We start from the raw sequence: 19,228 nt of genomic DNA on the forward strand, positions 1-19,228 counted from the left end.
TGGGGCTCCACAGGGAACTGCCTTGTCTCCCTTTCTCTTCATCATTTACACCTCAGACTTCAACTACTGCACAGAGTCTTGTCATCTTCAGAAGTTTTCGGATGACTCTGCCATAGTTGGATGCATCAGCAAGGGAGATGAGGTTGAGTACGGGGCTACGGTAGGAAACTTTGTCACATGGCGTGAGCAGAATTGTCTGCAGCTTAATGTGAAAAAGACTAAGGAGCTGGTGGTAGACCTGAGGAGAGCTAAGGTACCGGTGCCCCCTGTTTCCATCCAAAGGGTCAGTGTGGACATGGTGGAGGATTACAAATACCTGGGGATACGAATTGACAATAAACTGGACTGGTCAAAGAACACTGAGGCTGTCTACAAGAAGGGTCAGAGCCGTCTCTATTTCCTGAGGAGACTGAGGTCCTTTAACATCTGTTGGACAATGCTGAGGATGTTCTACGAGTCTGTGGTGGCCAGTGCGATCATGTTTGCTGTTGTGTGCTGGGGCAGCAGGCTGAGGGTAGCAGACACCAACAGAATCAACAAACTCATTCGTAAGGCCAGTGATGTTGTGGGGATGGAACTGGACTCTCTGACGGTGGTGTCTGAAAAGAGGATGCTGTCCAAGTTGCATGCCATCTTGGACAATGTCTCCCATCCACTACATAATGTACTGGTTGGGCACAGGAGTACATTCAGCCAGAGACTCATTCCACCGAGATGCAGCACAGAGCGTCATAGGAAGTTATTCCTGCCTGTGGTCATCAAACTTTACAACTCCTCCCTTGGAGGGTCAGACACCCTGAGCCGATAGGCTGGTCCTGGACTTATTTCATAATTTACTGGCATAATTTACATATTACTATTTAAATATTTATGGTTCTATTACTATTTATTATGGTGCAACTATAACGAAAACCAATTTCCCCCGGGATCAATAAAGTATGACTATGACTGATTCCCATCACACGATAGTGTAGTGGTTAGAACAATGTTTTACAGTACCAGCAACCCACGTTCGATTCCCATCACACGGTAGTGTAGTGGTTAACACAACGTTTTACAGTACCAGCAACCCGGGTTCGATTCCCATCACACGGTAGTGTAGTGGTTAACACAACGTTTTACAGTACCAGTGACCCGGGTTCGATTCCCATCACACGGTAGTGTAGTGGTTAACACAACGTTTTACAGTCCCAGTGACCCGGGTTCAATTCCCATCACACGGTAGTGTAGTGGTTAACACAATGTTTTACAGTACCAGTGACCCGGGTTCGATTCCCATCGCACGGTAGTGTAGTGGTTAACACAACGTTTTACAGTCCCAGTGACCCGGGTTCAATTCCCATCGCACGGTAGTGTAGTGGTTAACACAACGTTGTACAGTCCCAGTGACCCGGGTTCAATTCCCATCGCACGGTAGTGTAGTGGTTAACACAACGTTTTACAGTCCCAGTGACCCAGGTTCGATTCCCATCACACGGTAGTGTAGTGGTTAACACAACGTTTTTCAGTACCAGTGACCCGGGTTCGATTCCCATCACACGGTAGTGTAGTGGTTAACACAACGTTTTTCAGTACCAGTGACCCGGGTTCAATTCCCATCACACGGTAGTGTAGTGGTTAACACAACGTTTTACAGTCCCAGTGACCCGGGTTCAATTCCCGCCGCTGCCTGTAGGGAGTTTGAACTTTCTCCTCATGGCCGTGTGGATTTCCTCCGGGTTGTCCGGTTTCCTCCCACAGTCCAGAGGCTGATCAATTGATCATTGTGAATTGGCCTGTGATTACGCTGAGGTTAAGTTTGGGGACTGCTGGGCAGCACAGCTCGAAGACCCCTCCACACTGTATCTCAATAAATAAACCGGAGGCTGCGGGTGAAGGGTGAAATAAGGGGAACGCGGGGTGGAAACCTCTTCACTCAAGAGGGTGGAGAGAATGTGGAACGAGCTGCCAGTGGAAGTAGTGGATGCAGGTTCCAAAGAAACGTTTGGAAAGGTAGGCTATGGTCCAGGTGGGGCTAGGCAGTTTAGCATGCACTGGAATTGCCCTGCTCTTTGACTCTACAATCAGTCCTAACGCAGGGCTTTGACCCGAACTGCTGACAATTCCTTCCCCCGACCTTCTCAGGACGTTGAGTTCTTTCAGCAGGTTGCCTTTCTGGATTCAAACACCTGCAGATCTGGCGTACCCAGATCCCAGTGGCCCTCAGCCAAGTGAAATGCCCGGGGGTAGGAGAGGGATTAAAAGATGAAATAGCTGCACATTTGGATAGCAGTAACAGGATCGGTCCGAGTGAGCATGGATTTACGAAGGGGAAATCATGCTTGACTAATCTTCTGGAATTTTTTGAGGATGTAACTATGAAAATGGACAAGGGAGAGCCAGTGGATGTAGTGTACCTGGACTTTCAGAGAGCCTTTGATAAGGTCCCATACAGATTAGTGGGCAAAATTGGAGCACATAGTATTGGGGGCAGGGTACAGACAGGGATAGAAAATTGGTTGGCAGACGGGAAACAAAGAGTAGCGATTAACGGGTCCCTTTCAGAATGGCAGGCAGTGACTAGTGGGGTACCGCAAGGCTCGGTGCTGGGACCGCAGCTGTTTACAATATACATTAATGATTTAGATGAAAGGATTAAAAGTAACATTAACAAATTTGCCGATGACACAAAGCTGGGTGGCAGTGTGAAATGTGAGGAGGATGTTATGAGAATGCAGGGTGACTTGGACAGGTTGGGTGAGTGGGCAGATGCAGTTTAATGTGGATAAATGTGAGGTTATCCACTTTGGTGGCAAGAACAGGAAGGCAGATTACTATCTGAATGGTGTCAAGTTAGGAAAAGGGGAAGTACAACGAGATCTAGGTGTCCTTGATCATCAGTCACTGAAAGTAAGCATGCAGGTACAGCAGGCAGTGAAGAAAGCTAATGGCATGTTGGCCTTCATAACAAGGGGAGTTGAGTATAGGAGTAAAGAGGTCCTTCTGCAGTTGTACAGGGCCCTGGTGGGACCACATCTGGAGTATTGTGTGCAGTTTTGGTCTACATATTTGAGGAAGGACATTCTTGCTATTGAGGGAGTGCAGCGTAGGTTCACGAGGTTAATTCCCGGGATGGCGGGACTGTCATATGTTGAAAGATTGGAGCGACTGGGCTTGTATACTCTGGAATTTAGAAGGCTGAGAGGGGATCTTATTGAAACATATAAGATTATTAAGGGATTGGACACGCTAGAGGCAGGAAACACATTCCCGATGTTGGGGGAGTCCAGAACCAGAGGCCACAGTTTAAGAATAAGGGGTAGGCCATTTAGAATGGAGTTGAAGAAAAAACTTTTTCACACAGAGAGTTGTGGATCTGTGGAATGCTCTGCCTCAGAAGGCTGTGGAGGCCAATTCTCTAGATGCTGTCCAAAAAAAAAGAGTTAGATAGAGCTCTTAAAGATAGCAGAGCGAAGGGATATGGGGAGAAGGCAGGAACTGGATACTGATTGTGGATGATCAGCCATGATCACAGTGAATGGTGGTGCTGGCTCGAAGGGCTGAATGGCCTACTCCTGCACCTGTTGTCTACAAATGTCCAGTTGATGAGGCCTACTCCTGCACCAGAGCTCGGGTGCCCAGCCCAGGGTCCCACAGTCTTGAGAGGGTGCTGAGTCAGAACACACAAACATCAGGACTTCAACACAAACACCCACAGCTGCTTTTATTAATTTTTTTTATTAAAGTAAAATTTACTAAAAGCTGAAAAAAATTCAGAAACCTTATCCTCAGAACAAGAATTTGTTACTAAAGCAATTGAACCAGGCCTTACTGTGGAGCCCGTGGCATTCAGAGCAGTTTCGATGCTCTGAGTGTGTCCGATCCAGGATGCCTGCATGGTCCACGGGTCCCCACCCGTGCAACAGCTCCCACCGGGGAACTCGCGGAGGTCAAACCACACAAAGCCACCAAGCCTGAGAGCAGGAAGAGCTGAACAAACTCTTGTGTGGCAACTCTGCAGAGAATGAAGCGAGAGGTCGGAGGGACGGGACGGGGGGGGGGGGCTGTGATGGGACACCAGGAGGGGCCAATGGGAAAAGGGAGGGGAGCAGTGAGGCCAGAGGGGAGAGGACTGCAGAGCCAGAGGCCAATGAGGAGTCGGATGAGGAGACAGGGCCACTGGGGAGCAGCAATTGGCCAATGGGGAGAGAGGTGGGGGAGCAGCAATTGGCCAATGGGAAGAGAGGTAGGGAGCACAACTTGGCCAATGGGGAGAGAGGTGGGGAGCAGCAATTGGCCAATGGGGAGTCGGATGAGAAGACGGACACTGGGGAGAGAAGTGGGGAGCAGCAATTGGCCAGTGGGGAGAGAGGTGGGGGAAGCGGGAATTGGCCAATGGGGAGAGAGGCGGGGGCAGCGAGAAATGACCATAGGGAGAGAGGTAGGGAACAGGGGGCAATTGGATGAGGAAATGGAACTAGAGGGCCAAAGGGATGAGGTGAGGAGGCCAAATGGGAGAGAGGTGGGGAGCAGGGAGGCAATGGGACAAGGAGACGAGGCCATTGGGGAGAGAGGTGGGCCACTGGGGAGAAGGGATTGGCCAATGGGAGACTGGAGAGCTGGGGAGCCAATGGGAGGGAGCAGGGGGCCGAAGGGATGAGGAGATGGGTCCATTGGGGAGGGAGAGGTGGGAGCAGGGGGCCGAAGGGATGAGGAGATAGGTCCATTGGGGAGGGAGAGGTGGGAGCAGGGGGCCGAAGGGATGAGGAGATAATTCCACTGGGGAGGGAGAGGTGGGGTGCAGGGGGCCGATGGGATGATGAGATGGGGTCATTGGGGAGCAGCAATTGGCCGTTGGGTTGAGATGGGGACAATGGGAAAGAAAGTGGGGAGCAGGGGGCCGATGGGATGATGAAATGGGGTCATTGGGGAGGGAGAGGTGGGAGCAGGGGACCGATGGGGTAAGGAGATGCGGTCTTTGGGGAGGGAGAGGTGGGGAGCGGGGGTCGGTGACGGGTTGAGGAGACGGGGCCATTGGGGAGGTGGGGAACAGGGACGAGGTAGTGTTGGGGGAACAGACAGCACTGGCTGACACAGTGATATGGGGATCTCTATTTAAATCTGCCCACAGGCAAAGGAAGTCACAGCTTAGGCCGGGTGAGAGCATTGTTCAGGTTTAATTGCAGATCTGCCATAACTTGGAAAAGAACAGAACATAAAGAGAGGCGGGGCACACAGAAATGAGGAGGAGAAAATGGTCCAGTATCTCAAGCCTTTATAATAAACAGAATATCTTTCTCTAGCCCGGCTGCCAGGCAAATTCCAGTGTTGTTTCTCTGACAGCTGGCTCGCGAATCATCTTTCCAATGCAGCCTCTCTGGGTTTCACCACAGCCCACGCCCCCCGGCACAGACTTCCCATCTGTGCTCTTACAGTTGGGCGTGACTGGATTTCACATCAGTTCACCGTATTGTCTAATTGTCTCCAGAGACATAAACATATTTTGAATTGATTATACAGGTTGTTTGGGGGGGGGGGGGGAGAGAGGGGGGAGTCTTCCCAACACTGTAACTTTACAAGGGAATCTTCACCCTCCGAGAGAGGGCAGCAGTTCGGACACTGCTCAGGGAACCTCCAGTGGTCAGTCCCTGCCTCGTCAGGAATGATGTGGGGCAGTGAGACCCCTTCAAAAGTGATCACAGTGGGCTCTCTCTCTCCAAGGACATGATGGTTAGAAAGCATTCCCGGTGAGCCGGAGGCTAGTAGGGGACGCCTCTGCCCCTGCCCCCTCTGGCGGGGAGCCGGGTCTGTGCCCTGCCGTACCCTGAGCCCCGCGACGACGCCAGACTCCAGCCGAGCCCTGGCAGGGGGCTGCTGGCCACGGCACTGGCCGGCATGGTGCTGTAGCTGTAGTTCGAAGGTTTTACATCGGCCGGCGTGGTTGTGCATTTGTTACCCTCTGCCCTGGTGACCAGGACCGGCAGGGTGACCCGGGTAAAGTTAAACCGGTGGTCCTGGTCTGCCGTAAACTGCATGATACCCAGGTCCCGGTACGTACCGGACTCTGCAAACTCGTTGTTGGAGCCGGAGAGCGTCCTGGGCTGCCCCAGCGGTTGGGGCAAGCTGGCACACAGGGCAGGCTTGCTCTCCAGTAAGCCGTGGCCGGTCCTTTCAGTGTCTCTCCGCTCGCCGCTGCCGACGTTGTTGCCGAAGCAGTCGGCGCCGTAGCTGTTCGCCAGGTGGGGGCCGGCGTAGTCGCTCGGCCGGTCGGCGTGCAGCAGCTCCTCCTGGCTGAGCAGCTGCAACAGCGCGGCCTTCACGCCGGCGTTCGGATCCTCTGCGGGGGGGCTCACTCCCACATTCACTCGGCAGTCCGTGTCGCCCAGGGAGGGTGGGGGTCCAGGAGGCTCCGGCGGGCGCTGGTCCGGGGGGAGAATCCGCGTTGGATTGAGTGAGGGAGCAGGCGGCTGGACATCCAACTTAGAGGCAGCAGCATCATCTGGACAGAAAGTAGAAAGTTCTGGTTATTGTGTGGCTGCAGTGAAAAGCCCTGGTTACTGTGGAGTTGTTGTGAAACGCCCTGGTTACTGTGGAGTTGCTGTGAAACGCCCTGGTTACTGTGGAGTTGATGTGAAAAGCCCTGGTTACTGTGGAGTTGTTGTGAAAAGCCCTGGTTACTGTGGAGTTGATGTGAAATGCCCTGGTTACTGTGGAGTTGCTGAGAAATGCCCTGGTTACTGTGGAGTGGCTGAGAAACGCCCTGGTTACTGTGGAGTTGATGTGAAAAGCCCTGGTTACTGTGGAGTTGTTGTGAAAAGCCCTGGTTACTGTGGAGTTGATGTGAAATGCCCTGGTTACTGTGGAGTTGCTGAGAAATGCCCTGGTTACTGTGGAGACGCTGAGAAATGCCCTGGTTACTGTGGAGTTGATGTGAAAAGCCCTGGTTACTGTGGTGTTGTGAAAAGCCCTGGTTACTGTGGAGTTGCTGAGAAATTGCCTTGCTTACTGTGGTGGTGTTGTGAAAAGCCCTGGTTACTGTGGAGCTGCTGTGAAATACCCTGGTTAATGTGGAGGTGCTGAGAAATGCCCTGGTTACTGTGGAGTTGTTGTGAAATGCCCTGCTTACTGTGGTGGTGTTGTGAAATGCCCTGGTTACTGTGGTGTTGTGAAAAGCCCTGGTTACTGTGGAGTTGCTGTGAAATGCCCTGCTTACTGTGGAGCTGCTGAGAAATGCCCTGGTTACTGTGGAGTTGATGTGAAATGCCCTGGTTACTGTGGTGTTGTGAAACGCCCTGGTTACTGTGGAGCTGCTGAGAAATGCCCCGGTTACAGTGGAGTTGTGAAAAGCCCTGGTTACTGTGGAGTTGCTGAGAAATGCCCTGGTTACTGTGGAGTTGTTGTGAAACGCCTTGGTTACAGTGGAGTTGATGTGAAACGCCCTGGTTACTGTGGAGCTGCTGAGAAATGCCCTGGTTACTGTGGAGTTGATGTGAAATTGCCCTGGTTACTGTGGTGTTGTGAAAAGCCCTGCTTACTGTGGAGCTGCTGAGAAACGCCTTGGTTACAGTGGAGTTGATGTGAAACGCCCTGGTTACTGTGGAGCTGCTGAGAAATGCCCTGGTTACTGTGGAGTTGATGTGAAATTGCCCTGGTTACTGTGGTGTTGTGAAAAGCCCTGCTTACTGTGGAGCTGCTGAGAAATGCCCTGGTTACTGTGGAGTTGATGTGAAATGCTCTGGTTACTGTGGTGTTGTGAAACGCCCTGGTTACTGTGGAGCTGCTGAGAAATTGCCCTGGTTACTGTGGAGTTGATGTGAAATGCCCTGGTTACTGTGGTGTTGTGAAAAGCCATGGTTACTGTGGAGTTGCTGAGAAACGCCCTGGTTACTGTGGAGTTGCTGTGAAAAGCCCTGGTTACTGTGGAGTTGTTGTGAAAAGCCCTGGTTACTGTGGAGTTGTTGTGAAAAGCCCTGGTTACTGTGGAGTTGTTGTGAAAAGCCCTGGTTACTGTGGAGTTGTTGAGAAATGCCCTGGTTACTGTAGAGTTGATGTGAAATGCCCTGCTTACTGTGGAGCTGCTGAGAAATTGCCCTGGTTACTGTGGAGTTGATGTGAAATGCCCTGGTTACTGTGGAGTTGCTGTGAAACGCCCTGGTTACTGTGGAGTTGTTGTTAAAAGCCCTGGTTACTGTGGAGTTGCTGTGAAACGCCCTGGTTACTGTGGAGTTGCTGTGAAAAGCCCTGGTTACTGTGGAGTTGCTGTGAAATTGCCCTGGTTACTGTGGAGTGGCTGTGAAATTGCCCTGGTTACTGTGGAGTTGATGTGAAATGCCCTGGTTACTGTGGAGTGGCTGTGAAATTGCCCTGGTTACTGTGGAGTTGATGTGAAATGCCCTGGTTACTGTGGTGTTGTGAAATGCCCTGGTTACTGTGGAGTTACTGAGAAATTGCCCTGCTTACTGTGGAGTTGCTGAGAAATGCCCTAGTTACTATGGAGTTGATGTGAAACGCCCTGGTTACTGTGGAGTTGCTGTGAAATGTCCTGGTTACTGTGGTGTTGTGAAAAGCCCTGGTTACTGTGGAGATGCTGTGAAAAGCCCTGCTTACTGTGGTGTTGTGAAATGCCCGAGTTACTCTGGAGTTGATGTGAAAAGCCCTGGTTACTGTGGAGTTGCTACGAAATGCCCTAGTTACTGTGGAGTTGCTGTGAAACGCCCTGGTTACTGTGGAGTGGCTGAGAAATGCCCTGGTTACTGTGGTGTTGTTGTGAAATGCCCTGCTTACTGTGGTGTTGTGAAATGCCCTAGTTACTCTGGAGTTGATGTGAAAAGCCCTGGTTACTGTGGAGTTGCTGAGAAATTGCCCTGGTTACTGTGGTGTTGTGAAAGCCCTGGTTACTGTGGAGTTGCTGTGAAAAGCCCTGGTTACTGTGGAGTGGCTGAGAAATGCCCTGGTTACTGTGGTGTTGTTGTGAAATGCCCTGCTTACTGTGGTGTTGTGAAATGCCCTAGTTACTCTGGAGTTGATGTGAAAAGCCCTGGTTACTCTGGAGTTGATGTGAAAAGCCCTGGTTACTGTGGAGTTGCTGTGAAATTGCCCTGCTTACTGTGGAGTGGCTGAGAAATGCCCTGGTTACTGTGGAGTTGATGTGAAATGCCCTGGTTACTATGGTGTTGTGAAAAGCCCTGGTTACTGTGGAGCTGCTGTGAAATGCCCTGGTTACTGTGGAGTTGCTGAGAAATGCCCTGGTTACTGTGGAGTTGATGTGAAAAGCCCTGGTTACTGTGGAGTTGCTGAGAAATGCCCTGGTTACTGTGGAGTTGATGTGAAATTGCCTTGCTTACTGTGGTGGTGTTGTGAAAAGCCCTGGTTACGGTGGAGTTGCTGTGAAAAGCCCTGGTTACTGTGGAGTTGCTGAGAAATTGCCCTGGTTACGGTGGAGTTGCTGTGAAATGCCCTGTTTACTGTGGAGTTGCTGTAAAATGCCCTGGTTACTGTGGAGTTGCTGTAAAATGCCCTGGTTGCTGTGGAGTAGATGTGAAATGCCCTGGTTACTGTGGAGTTGCTGAGAAATGGCCTGGTTACTGTGGAGTTGCTGTGAAATGCCCTGGTTACTGTGGTGGTGTTGTGAAATGCCCTGGTTACTGTGGAGTTGCTGAGAAATCGCCCTGGTTACTGTGGAGTTGATGTGAAAAGCTCTGGTTACTGTGGAGTTGTTGTGAAACGCCCTGGTTACTGTGGAGTGGCTGAGAAACGCCCTGGTTACTGTGGAGTTGCTGTAAAATGCCCTGGTTACTGTGGAGTTGATGTGAAAAGCCCTGGTTACTGTGGAGTTGTTGTGAAAAGCCCTGCTTACTGTGGAGTTGCTGAGAAACGCCCTGGTTACTGTGGAGTTGCAGTGAAATGCCCTGGTTACTGTGGAGTTGATGTGAAATGCCCTGCTTACTGTGGAGTTGATGTGAAACGCCCTGGTTACTGTGGAGTTGCTGAGAAATGGCCTGGTTACTGTGGAGTTGCTGTGAAACGCCCTGGTTACTGTGGAGTTGCTGAGAAATGCCCTGGTTACTGTGGCGTTGCTGTGAAATTGCCCTGGTTACTGTGGAGTTGATGTGAAATTGCCCTGCTTACTGTGGTGGTGTTGTGAAATGCCCTGGTTACTCTGGAGTTGATGTGAAATACCCTGTTTACTGTGGAGTTGACGTGAAATTGCCCTGGTTACTGTGGTGGTGTTGTGAAATGCCCTGGTTACTGTGGAGTTGTTGTGAAAAGCCCTGGTTACTGTGGAGTTGCTGTGAAAAGCCCTGGTTACTGCGGAGTTGCTGTGAAACGCCCTGGTTACTGTGGAGTTGCTGAGAAACGCCCTGGTTACTGTGGAGTTGCTGAGAAATTGCCCTGGTTACTGTGGTGTTGTGAAAAGCCCTGCTTACTGTGGAGTTGCTGAGAAATTGCCCTGCTTACAGTGGTGGTGTTGTGAAATGCCCTGGTTACTGTGGAGTTGCTGTGAAATTGCCCTGCTTACTGTGGTGGTGTTGTGAAATGCCCTGGTTACTGTGGAGTTGATGTGAAATGCCCTAGTTACTGTGGAGTTGCTGTGAGATACCCTGGTTAATGTGGTGTTGCTGTGAAATTGCCCTGGTTACTGTGGAGTTGCTGTGAAAAGCCCTGGTTACTGTGCAGTTGCTGAGAAATTGCCTTGCTTACTGTGGAGTTGCTGGTGAAATTGCCCTGGTTACTGTGGTGGTGTGAAATGCCCTGGTTACTGTGGAGTTGCTGAGAAATGCCCTGGTTACTGTGGAGTTGCTGAGAAATGCCCTGGTTACTGTGGAGTTGATGTGAGAAGCCCTGGTTACTGTGGAGTTGATGTGAAAAGCCCTGGTTACTGTGGAGTTGGTGTAAAATGCCCTGGTTACTGTGGAGTTGCTGAGAAACGCCCTGGTTACTGTGGAGTTGCTGTGAAACACCCTGGTTACTGTGGAGTTGCAGTGAAATTGCCCTGGTTACTGTGGAGTTGATGTGAAATGCCCTGGTTACTGTGGTGTTGTGAAAAGCCCTGGTTACTGTGGAGTTGCTGAGGAATTGCCCTGCTTACAGTGGTGGTGTTGTGAAATGCCCTGGTTACTGTGGAGTTGCTGAGAAATTGCCCTGCTTACTGTGGTGGTGTTGTGAAATGCCCTGGTTACTGTGGAGTTGCTGTGAAACGCCCTGGTTACTGTGGAGTTGCTGAGAAATGCCCTGGCTACTGTGGAGTTGCTGTGAAATTGCCCTGGTTACTGTGGAGTTGATGTGAAATGCCCTGGTTACTGTGGAGTTGCTGAGAATTGCCCTGGTTACTGTGGAGTTGCTGAGAAATTGCCCTGCTTACTGTGGTGGTGTTGTGAAATGCCCTGGTTACTCTGGAGTTGATGTGAAATGCCCTGTTTACTGTGGAGTTGACGTGAAATTGCCCTGGTTACTGTGGTGGTGTTGTGAAATGCCCTGGTTACTGTGGAGTTGTTGTGAAAAGCCCTGGTTACTGTGGAGTTGCTGTGAAAAGCCCTGGTTACTGTGGATTTGCTGAGAAACGCCCTGGTTACTGTGGAGTTGCTGAGAAATTGCCCTGGTTACTGTGGTGTTGTGAAAAGCCCTGCTTACTGTGGAGTTGCTGAGAAATTGCCCTGCTTACAGTGGTGGTGTTGTGAAATGCCCTGGTTACTGTGGAGTTGCTGTGAAATGCCCTGGTTACTGTGGAGTTGATGTGAAATGCCCTAGTTACTGTGGAGTTGCTGTGAGATACCCTGGTTAATGTGGTGTTGCTGTGAAATTGCCCTGCTTACTGTGGAGTTCCTGAGAAATGCCCTGGTTACTGTGGAGTTGATGTGAAATGTCCTGGTTACTGTGGAGTTGCTGAGAAATGCCCTGGTTACTGTGGTGTTGTGAAAAGCCCTGGTTACTGTGGAGTTGCTGTGAAAAGCCCTGGTTACTGTGCAGTTGCTGAGAAATTGCCTTGCTTACTGTGGAGTTGCTGTGAAATTGCCCTGCTTACTGTGGTGGTGTGAAATGCCCTGGTTACTGTGGAGTTGCTGAGAAATGCCCTGGTTACTGTGGAGTTGATGTGAAAAGCCCTGGTTACTGTGGAGTTGATGTGAAAAGCCCTGGTTACTGTGGAGTTGGTGTAAAATGCCCTGGTTACTGTGGAGTTGCTGAGAAACGCCCTGGTTACTGTGGAGTTGCTGTGAAACACCCTGGTTACTGTGGAGTTGCAGTGAAATTGCCCTGGTTACTGTGGAGTTGATGTGAAATGCCCTGGTTACTGTGGTGTTGTGAAAAGCCCTGGTTACTGTGGAGTTGCTGAGAAATTGCCCTGCTTACAGTGGTGGTGTTGTGAAATGCCCTGGTTACTGTGGAGTTGCTGAGAAATTGCCCTGCTTACTGTGGTGGTGTTGTGAAATGCCCTGGTTACTGTGGAGTTGATGTGAAATGCCCTGGTTACTGTGGAGTTGTGAAAAGCCCTGGTTACTATGGAGTTGCTGTGAAAAGCCCTGGTTACTGTGGTGTTGATGTGAAACGCCCTGGTTACTGTGGAGTTGCTGAGAAATGCCCTGGTTACTGTGGAGTTGCTGAGAAATGCCCTGGTTACTGTGGTGTTGTGAAAAGCCCTGGTTACTGTGGAGTTGATGTGAAAAGCCCTGGTTACTGTGGAGTTGCTGTGAAATTGCCCTGCTTACTGTGGAGTTGCTGAGAAATGCCCTGGTTACTGTGGAGTTGCTGAGAAATGCCCTGGTTACTGTGGAGTTGTGAAAAGCCCTGGTTACTGTGGAGTTGCTGTGAAAAGCCCTGGTTACTGTGGAGTTGCTGTGAAATTGCCCTGGTTACTGTGGAGTTGCTGTGAAATTGCCCTGCTTACTGTGGAGTTGCTGAGAAACGCCCTGGTTACTGTGGAGTTGCTGAGAAATGCCCTGGTTACTGTGGAGTTGCTGAGAAATGCCCTGGTTACTGTGGAGTTGATGTGAAAAGCCCTGGTTACTGTGGAGTTGCTGAGAAATGCCCTGGTTACTGTGGAGTTGCTGAGAAATGCCCTGGTTACTGTGGTGTTGTGAAAAGCCCTGGTTACTGTGGAGTTGATGTGAAAAGCCCTGGTTACTGTGGAGTTGCTGTGAAATTGCCCTGCTTACTGTGGAGTTGCTGAGAAATGCCCTGGTTACTGTGGAGTTGCTGAGAAATGCCCTGGTTACTGTGGAGTTGTGAAAAGCCCTGGTTACTGTGGAGTTGCTGTGAAAAGCCCTGGTTACTGTGGAGTTGCTGTGAAATTGCCCTGGTTACTGTGGAGTTGCTGTGAAATTGCCCTGCTTACTGTGGAGTTGCTGAGAAACGCCCTGGTTACTGTGGAGTTGCTGAGAAATGCCCTGGTTACTGTGGAGTTGCTGTGAAAAGCCCTGGTTACTGTGGAGTTGATGTGAAAAGCCCTGGTTACTGTGGAGTTGATGTGAAATGCCCTGGTTACTGTGGAGTTGATGTGAAATGCCCTGGTTACTGTGGTGGTGTTGTGAAAAGCCCAGGTTACTGTGGAGTTGCTGAGAAATGCCCTGGTTACTGTGGAGTTGATGTGAAATGCCCTGGTTACTGTGGTGGTGTTGTGAAATGCCCTGGTTACTGTGGAGTTGATGTGAAATTGCCCTGGTTACTGTGGAGTGGCTGAGAAATTCCCTGGTTACTGTGGTGTTGTTGTGAAATGCCCTGTTTACTGTGGAGTTAACACAGTGTCATCCACATATCTGAAATTATTGATGTTTTCACCGCCAACTTTGATTCCCAAGGTGCCTCTTATTTTTTGTAATATTGTTTCACTGTGCACATTAAATAAATCAGGGGAGAAAACAGACCCTTGTCTAACGCCTCTCTTGATTTTCGTAAACTGACTCACTTCTCCATCTATTCTTACAGCGGCAGTTGGTTCCCAGTACAGATTTCTGATTAGGCGGAGGTCTTTCGAATCTAGATCTAGAGTTTCCTGTAATATTTCAAATAACTTACTGTTATAAGATGGCAGTGAAAGTATCAATAACTTCAGATATGCGGACGACACTGTGTTAATTGCAAGTACGAAGGAAGTAAATTCCTTCGTACGAAGGAACTACAAAACTTAATTGATATAATTCTTGAAGAAAGTGCAGAAATGGGTCTATCTATCAATTGCAAAAAGACAGAATGTATGGTGATATCCAAAAAGAAGGAGAATCCTATCTGTAGGCTGAGAATAAACGGGGAAGACATAAAACAAGTACAGAAGTTTTGCTACTTAGGAAGCTGGGTGACATCAGATGGCAGGTGCGACTTGGACATCAAAAGAAGAATAGGGATGGCAAAAGACACCTTTAGGAGAATGAAGAGTATACTGACCAATACTAAACTAGGTATGACAACCCGCCTCAGAGTACTGAAATGTTACGTTTATCCAGTTATGTTATATGGCTCAGAATGTTGGACAATATCTAGTAACACGATGAAACGAATTGAAGCAGCAGAGATGTGGTTTTTGAGGAGGATGCAAAGAGTATCAGGGACGAAACGAATATCTAACGAGGCTGTCATGAACAGAGCAAGCACAAAAAGAGAAATAATGTATGAGATCATGAAAAGGCAACGTGACTTCATTGGACATGTGATTAGGAAAGAGGAGTTAGAATGCACAGTAATTATGGGAAAGATTGAGGGGAAGAAAGCAAGAGGAAGGCAAAGACAAATGATGATGAAGACAGCAGCCAGAGAACTGGAAATGAATACCAGTGAATTGATCCACTTGACCCGAAACAGGAGTGTGTGGGCCATGGCAGTCAGAGCTCAAACTGGGCATGGCACCTGATGACGATGATGACGATACTGTGGAGTTGCTGTGAAATGCCCTGGTTATTGTAGCTTGTTGTGATATGCCCTGGTCACTGCTGTTGCTGTGAAATGTCTGAGAGACGGGGTACGGGCAGGGAGGGACGGGGGACGGGCGGGGAGGGACAGGGACGGGCGGGGAGGGACAGGGACGGGCGGGGAGGGACAGGGACGGGCGGGGAGGGAAGGGTCGAGAGGGGAGAGACAGGGACGAGAGGGGAGAGACAGGGACGAGAGGGGAGAGACAGGGACGAGAGGGGAGAGACAGGGACGAGAGGGGAGAGACAGGGACGAGAGGGGAGAGGTTTTCAGGGACAGATCTGAGTGTGACTGAGTGTTGGGGGTAGAGGGAGGGAGATTTCTGTGCTGGGTTGTGTTTGGCATTGAAAGGGTGAAAGTGAGGAGGAGACTTCAGTCACAAGTATTGCCCCTCCTGCGCTGCACGGCCGCGTGGTGACAGAAACTCTCCCGCGCACGTAGCCTTTGGTGCCACACAGCTAGAATAAAGGCAGACGAGACAAGAAAAGGTTTACGAAACATGAAAGATTTTTTGCGTACTGTATTTCTTTATACCCTTCAATTTATAAATAAAATTACGTGAGCTCTCATTTGCATTCTAAATATTTATAGTATGCATATTAGAAAAAACACATTTAAAGTGCCGCACAGTTTTCAGGCCGTGTAAAAGTTTCCCACTCAGAGCAATGGTTGGTCCGCGCAGCTGTGAAGAAAAATTAAGAGGAAACGTTGCTTGGAACTGAGGAACATGTTGAGTGGGCGTTTGAGAGAGAAGGCAGGCGGGAGCAGCAGGTAACCGCGAAGGGCAGAGAGACAAGCAGGCTCTGCGTTTACCTTCTGCATCGGCCTCAGGACTCGGTCACTGTGTTTGCCACCAGCTAACTCAGAAACCGGGAGGTAAGCCTGGACAAGCCCGAACGACAAGGCGGAATTGGCAGGGACCCTGTGACTGTGAGGTCCAGGGATCTTCCATAGGCCCATGAAGGTGGTGTGTGGGGTGGCTGCCTTCACAGGCTGAGACATCGGTACAGCGTTTGTTCAGCCGTACCTGTAACCAGTTCTAGCTAGCACGCCACAGGATGGATCAAATAGCAAGAGAGGGTACAGATGCTGCCTGGAATGGAGAATTGTCGTTATATTGAAGAGGCTGGCTTGGGTGTGTTTGCTCTCAGCGGGAAGGAGGGGGCTGGCGGGAGGATGGTGGAGCTGTTGGAGGTTTGCAGAATGACGTGGCGTCTAGACAGGGCAGGTACTCAGGACTCTTCCCAGGATAAGAGAGTCTTGCAGCGAGAGGGGGAGGAAGTTAACAACGTGAGGGGTAGGCTCCTCACAGCAAGGGTGGGTGGTTGGGCAGGCGGGAGATATGGGACGAGATGCCAGTGGGTGATTACAATGTTTAAAAGACACTGGAAAGGGAAGGCAGGAGATGGTAAACGTGGGCCTTGTGGGGAGGAGGCTCACAGGCGACCAGGAGCCCACCAACCCCTTGCTGAATGGTATTGGTCCGTAGCACAAGAGAAGGTTGGACACCCCTGGTGTAGCTAGATGTAGAAGATGGTGTGTAGAACAGTGCAGCCCACAGCCCATTGTACAGAACTAACTCGTTATCAAATGGCCAACTAAAGTCATTCTCTCTGCCTACACAGTGTCCATATCCTTCCATTTTCCTTTATCTATGTGCCTATCTAAAGGTCTCTTAAAAGTCCCTAATGTATCGGCCTCCACCACCACCCGAGTCACCCACCACTCTCTGAGTAAAAAAAAACAGGCGCCTCATACCTCCTTTGAACCTATACCCCCTCTCGCCTTAAATACATGCCCCCTGGTATTAGATATTTCAACCCTGGGAAAAGGGATACTGCCTACTTCTCATAATCTTATATCCTGGTCGGGAGGGACGAGGTGACCCGGGTGGGTCTGTGTCTGTGCTGTACGATTCCACAATCCTGTGCTGACCGGAAGCTCGGGGCAAGGTTAATGAAGGCCCAGCAGCCACCCGGGGCTTTGGAGACGAGGCACACAGCAGCGAGGTACTGTCAGAAGGGTGCAGTGCCCATCGAGCAAGCCGTGCATTGTCACTGTGCCCGTGAACTTGTGAACGGGACCTCACTGCTTTGGTCTCCGAAGTTCAGGTGTACTGTCATCTGAACTGAGCCAAAAGTCAGGAATGGCGAGGGTGGAGCATCATGGGAGGAGTGTGGCAAAGGAGGAAAGCCACAGGCGGGAGAGGTGGTGCGATGCAGACGCACCCAGCTCCGAGACACCAAGCAAGGTCATTTGATCCCAAACAATTAGTTTACTGATCCCTACAGAATGTCTCTCTGGTGCTTCCTGCTCCCTCCCCTTTTCCCAACCATGATTCCCCTCTCCCTGCCCCCTTCCCATTCTCAGTCCACAATAGAGACCCAGATCAGAATCAGGTTTATCATTAATCACATGTCATGAAATTTGTGTGTTTTTTTGCGGAAGCAGTACAGTGCAATACATAACATTACTACAGGACTGTGCAAAAGTCTTAACTATATATATGTGCATAAGACTATTGCACAGTAAAAATTAAAGCTGATTGTCATCTGACTGTACACATATTCTTTGGAACGTAGAAGGTTGAGGGGGAACCTGATAGAGATGTTTAAAATCATGAGGGGGATTGATAGAGTTGACGTGGATAGGCTTTTTCCATTGAGAGCGGGGGAGATTCAAACAAGAGGACATGAGTTGAGAGTTAAAGGGCAAAAGTTTAGGGGTTACATGAGGGGGAACTTCTTTACTCAGAGAGTGGTGGCTGTGTGGAACGAGCTTCCAGCAGAAGTGGTTGAGGCAGGTTCGATGTTGTCGTTTAAAGTTAAACTGGATAGATATATGGACAGGAAAGGAATGGAGGGTTATGGGTTGAGTGCAGGTCGGTGGGGCGAGGTGTGAGTAAGAGTTCGGCACGGACTAGGAGGGCCGAGATGGCCTGTTTCCGTGCTGTAGTTGTTAAATGGTTATATACAACCAAACAAAACAATGTTCCTTCGGACCATGCGTGCCCACACAACACATAAAGCAAAGTATTACCACAAATAAATTAACAAATTATCATTGACATAGAGCACAGCGCAGGTAAACAGTAAACAGCTCTCTGTCCTAGCAACAAGACCTTGGTGGTGGCAGGGTATCCATTAGTCTCACAGCCTGAAGACACTACTTATTGACTCGATACATTGATTGGGACTCCCATACTGTTAGGGGTCTAGATGGTTTAGAGTTTGTAAAACGTGTTCAGGAAAGTTTTCTAAATCAAGAAAATAGAGGGACCAACTAGAGGAGATGCAATATTGGATCTCCTGTTAGGAAACGAGTTAGGACAAGTGACAGAAGTCTGTGTAGGGGAGCACTTTGGTTCCAGTGATCATAACACCATTAGTTTCAACTTGATCATGGACAAGGATAGATCTGGTCCTAGGGTTGAGGTTCTGAACTGGAAGAAGGCCAATTTTGAAGAAATGAGAAAAGATCTAAAAAGCGTGGATTGGGACAGGTTGTTCTCTGGCAAAGATGTGATCGGTAGGTGGGAAGCCTTCAAAGGAGAAACTTTGAGAGTGCAGAGTTTGTATGTTCCTGTCAGGATTAAAGGCAAAGTGAATAGGAATAAGGAACCTTCTCAAGGGATATTGCAACTCTGATAAAGAAGAGGGAGTTGTAGGACATGTATAGGAAACAGGGAGTAAATAAGGTGCTTGAGGAGTATAAGAAGTGCAAGAAAGTACTTAAGAAAGAAATCAGGAGGGCTAAAAGAAGACATGAGGTTGCCTTGGCAGTCAAGGTGAAGGATAATCCAAAGAGCTTTTACAGGTATATTAAGAGCAAAAGGATTGTAAGGGATAAAATTGGTCCTCTTGAAGATCAGAGTGGTCGGCTATGTGCGGAACCAAAGGAAATGCGGGAGATCTTAAATAGGTTTTTTGCGTCTGTATTTACTAAGGAAACTGGCATGAAGTCTATGGAATTAAGGGAAACAAGTAGTGAGATCATGGAAACTGTACAGATTGAAAAGGAGGAGGTGTTTGCTGTCTTGAGGAAAATTAAAGTGGATAAATCCCCGGGACCTGACAGGGTGTTCCCTCGGACCTTGAAGGAGACTAGTGTTGAAATTGCGGGGGTCCTGGCAGAAATATTTAAAATGTCGCTGTCTACAGGTGAGGTGCCGCAGGATTGGAGAATGGCTCATGTTGTTCCGTTGTTTAAAAAAGGATCGAAAAGTAATCCGGGAAATTATAGGCCGGTAAGTTTAACATCGGTAGTAGGTAAGTTATTGGAGGGAGTACTAAGAGACAGAATCTACAAGCATTTGGATAGACAGGGGCTTATTAGGGAGAGTCAACATGGC

General features: G+C 49.5%; 1 protein-coding gene across 1 annotated transcript in view; it reads right to left on the reverse strand.

Annotated features, from left to right (window-relative positions):
- Nucleotides 1-5,137: 5,137 nt before the first annotated feature.
- The window catches only part of LOC140193691 (cyclin-dependent kinase 12-like), a 35,879-nt gene continuing 21,788 nt past the window's right edge, over nucleotides 5,138-19,228 (reverse strand). Inside the window, exon 5 of the mRNA XM_072250857.1 lies at nucleotides 5,138-6,478. Within this exon, the coding sequence (XP_072106958.1) occupies nucleotides 5,739-6,478 (740 nt within the window). The 3' untranslated portion in view covers nucleotides 5,138-5,738. The remainder of the gene's footprint in view (nucleotides 6,479-19,228) is intronic.

The sequence above is a fragment of the Mobula birostris genome, unplaced genomic scaffold (assembly GCF_030028105.1).
Source record: "Mobula birostris isolate sMobBir1 unplaced genomic scaffold, sMobBir1.hap1 scaffold_723, whole genome shotgun sequence".
In the NCBI taxonomy this organism is placed as follows: domain Eukaryota; kingdom Metazoa; phylum Chordata; class Chondrichthyes; order Myliobatiformes; family Myliobatidae; genus Mobula; species Mobula birostris.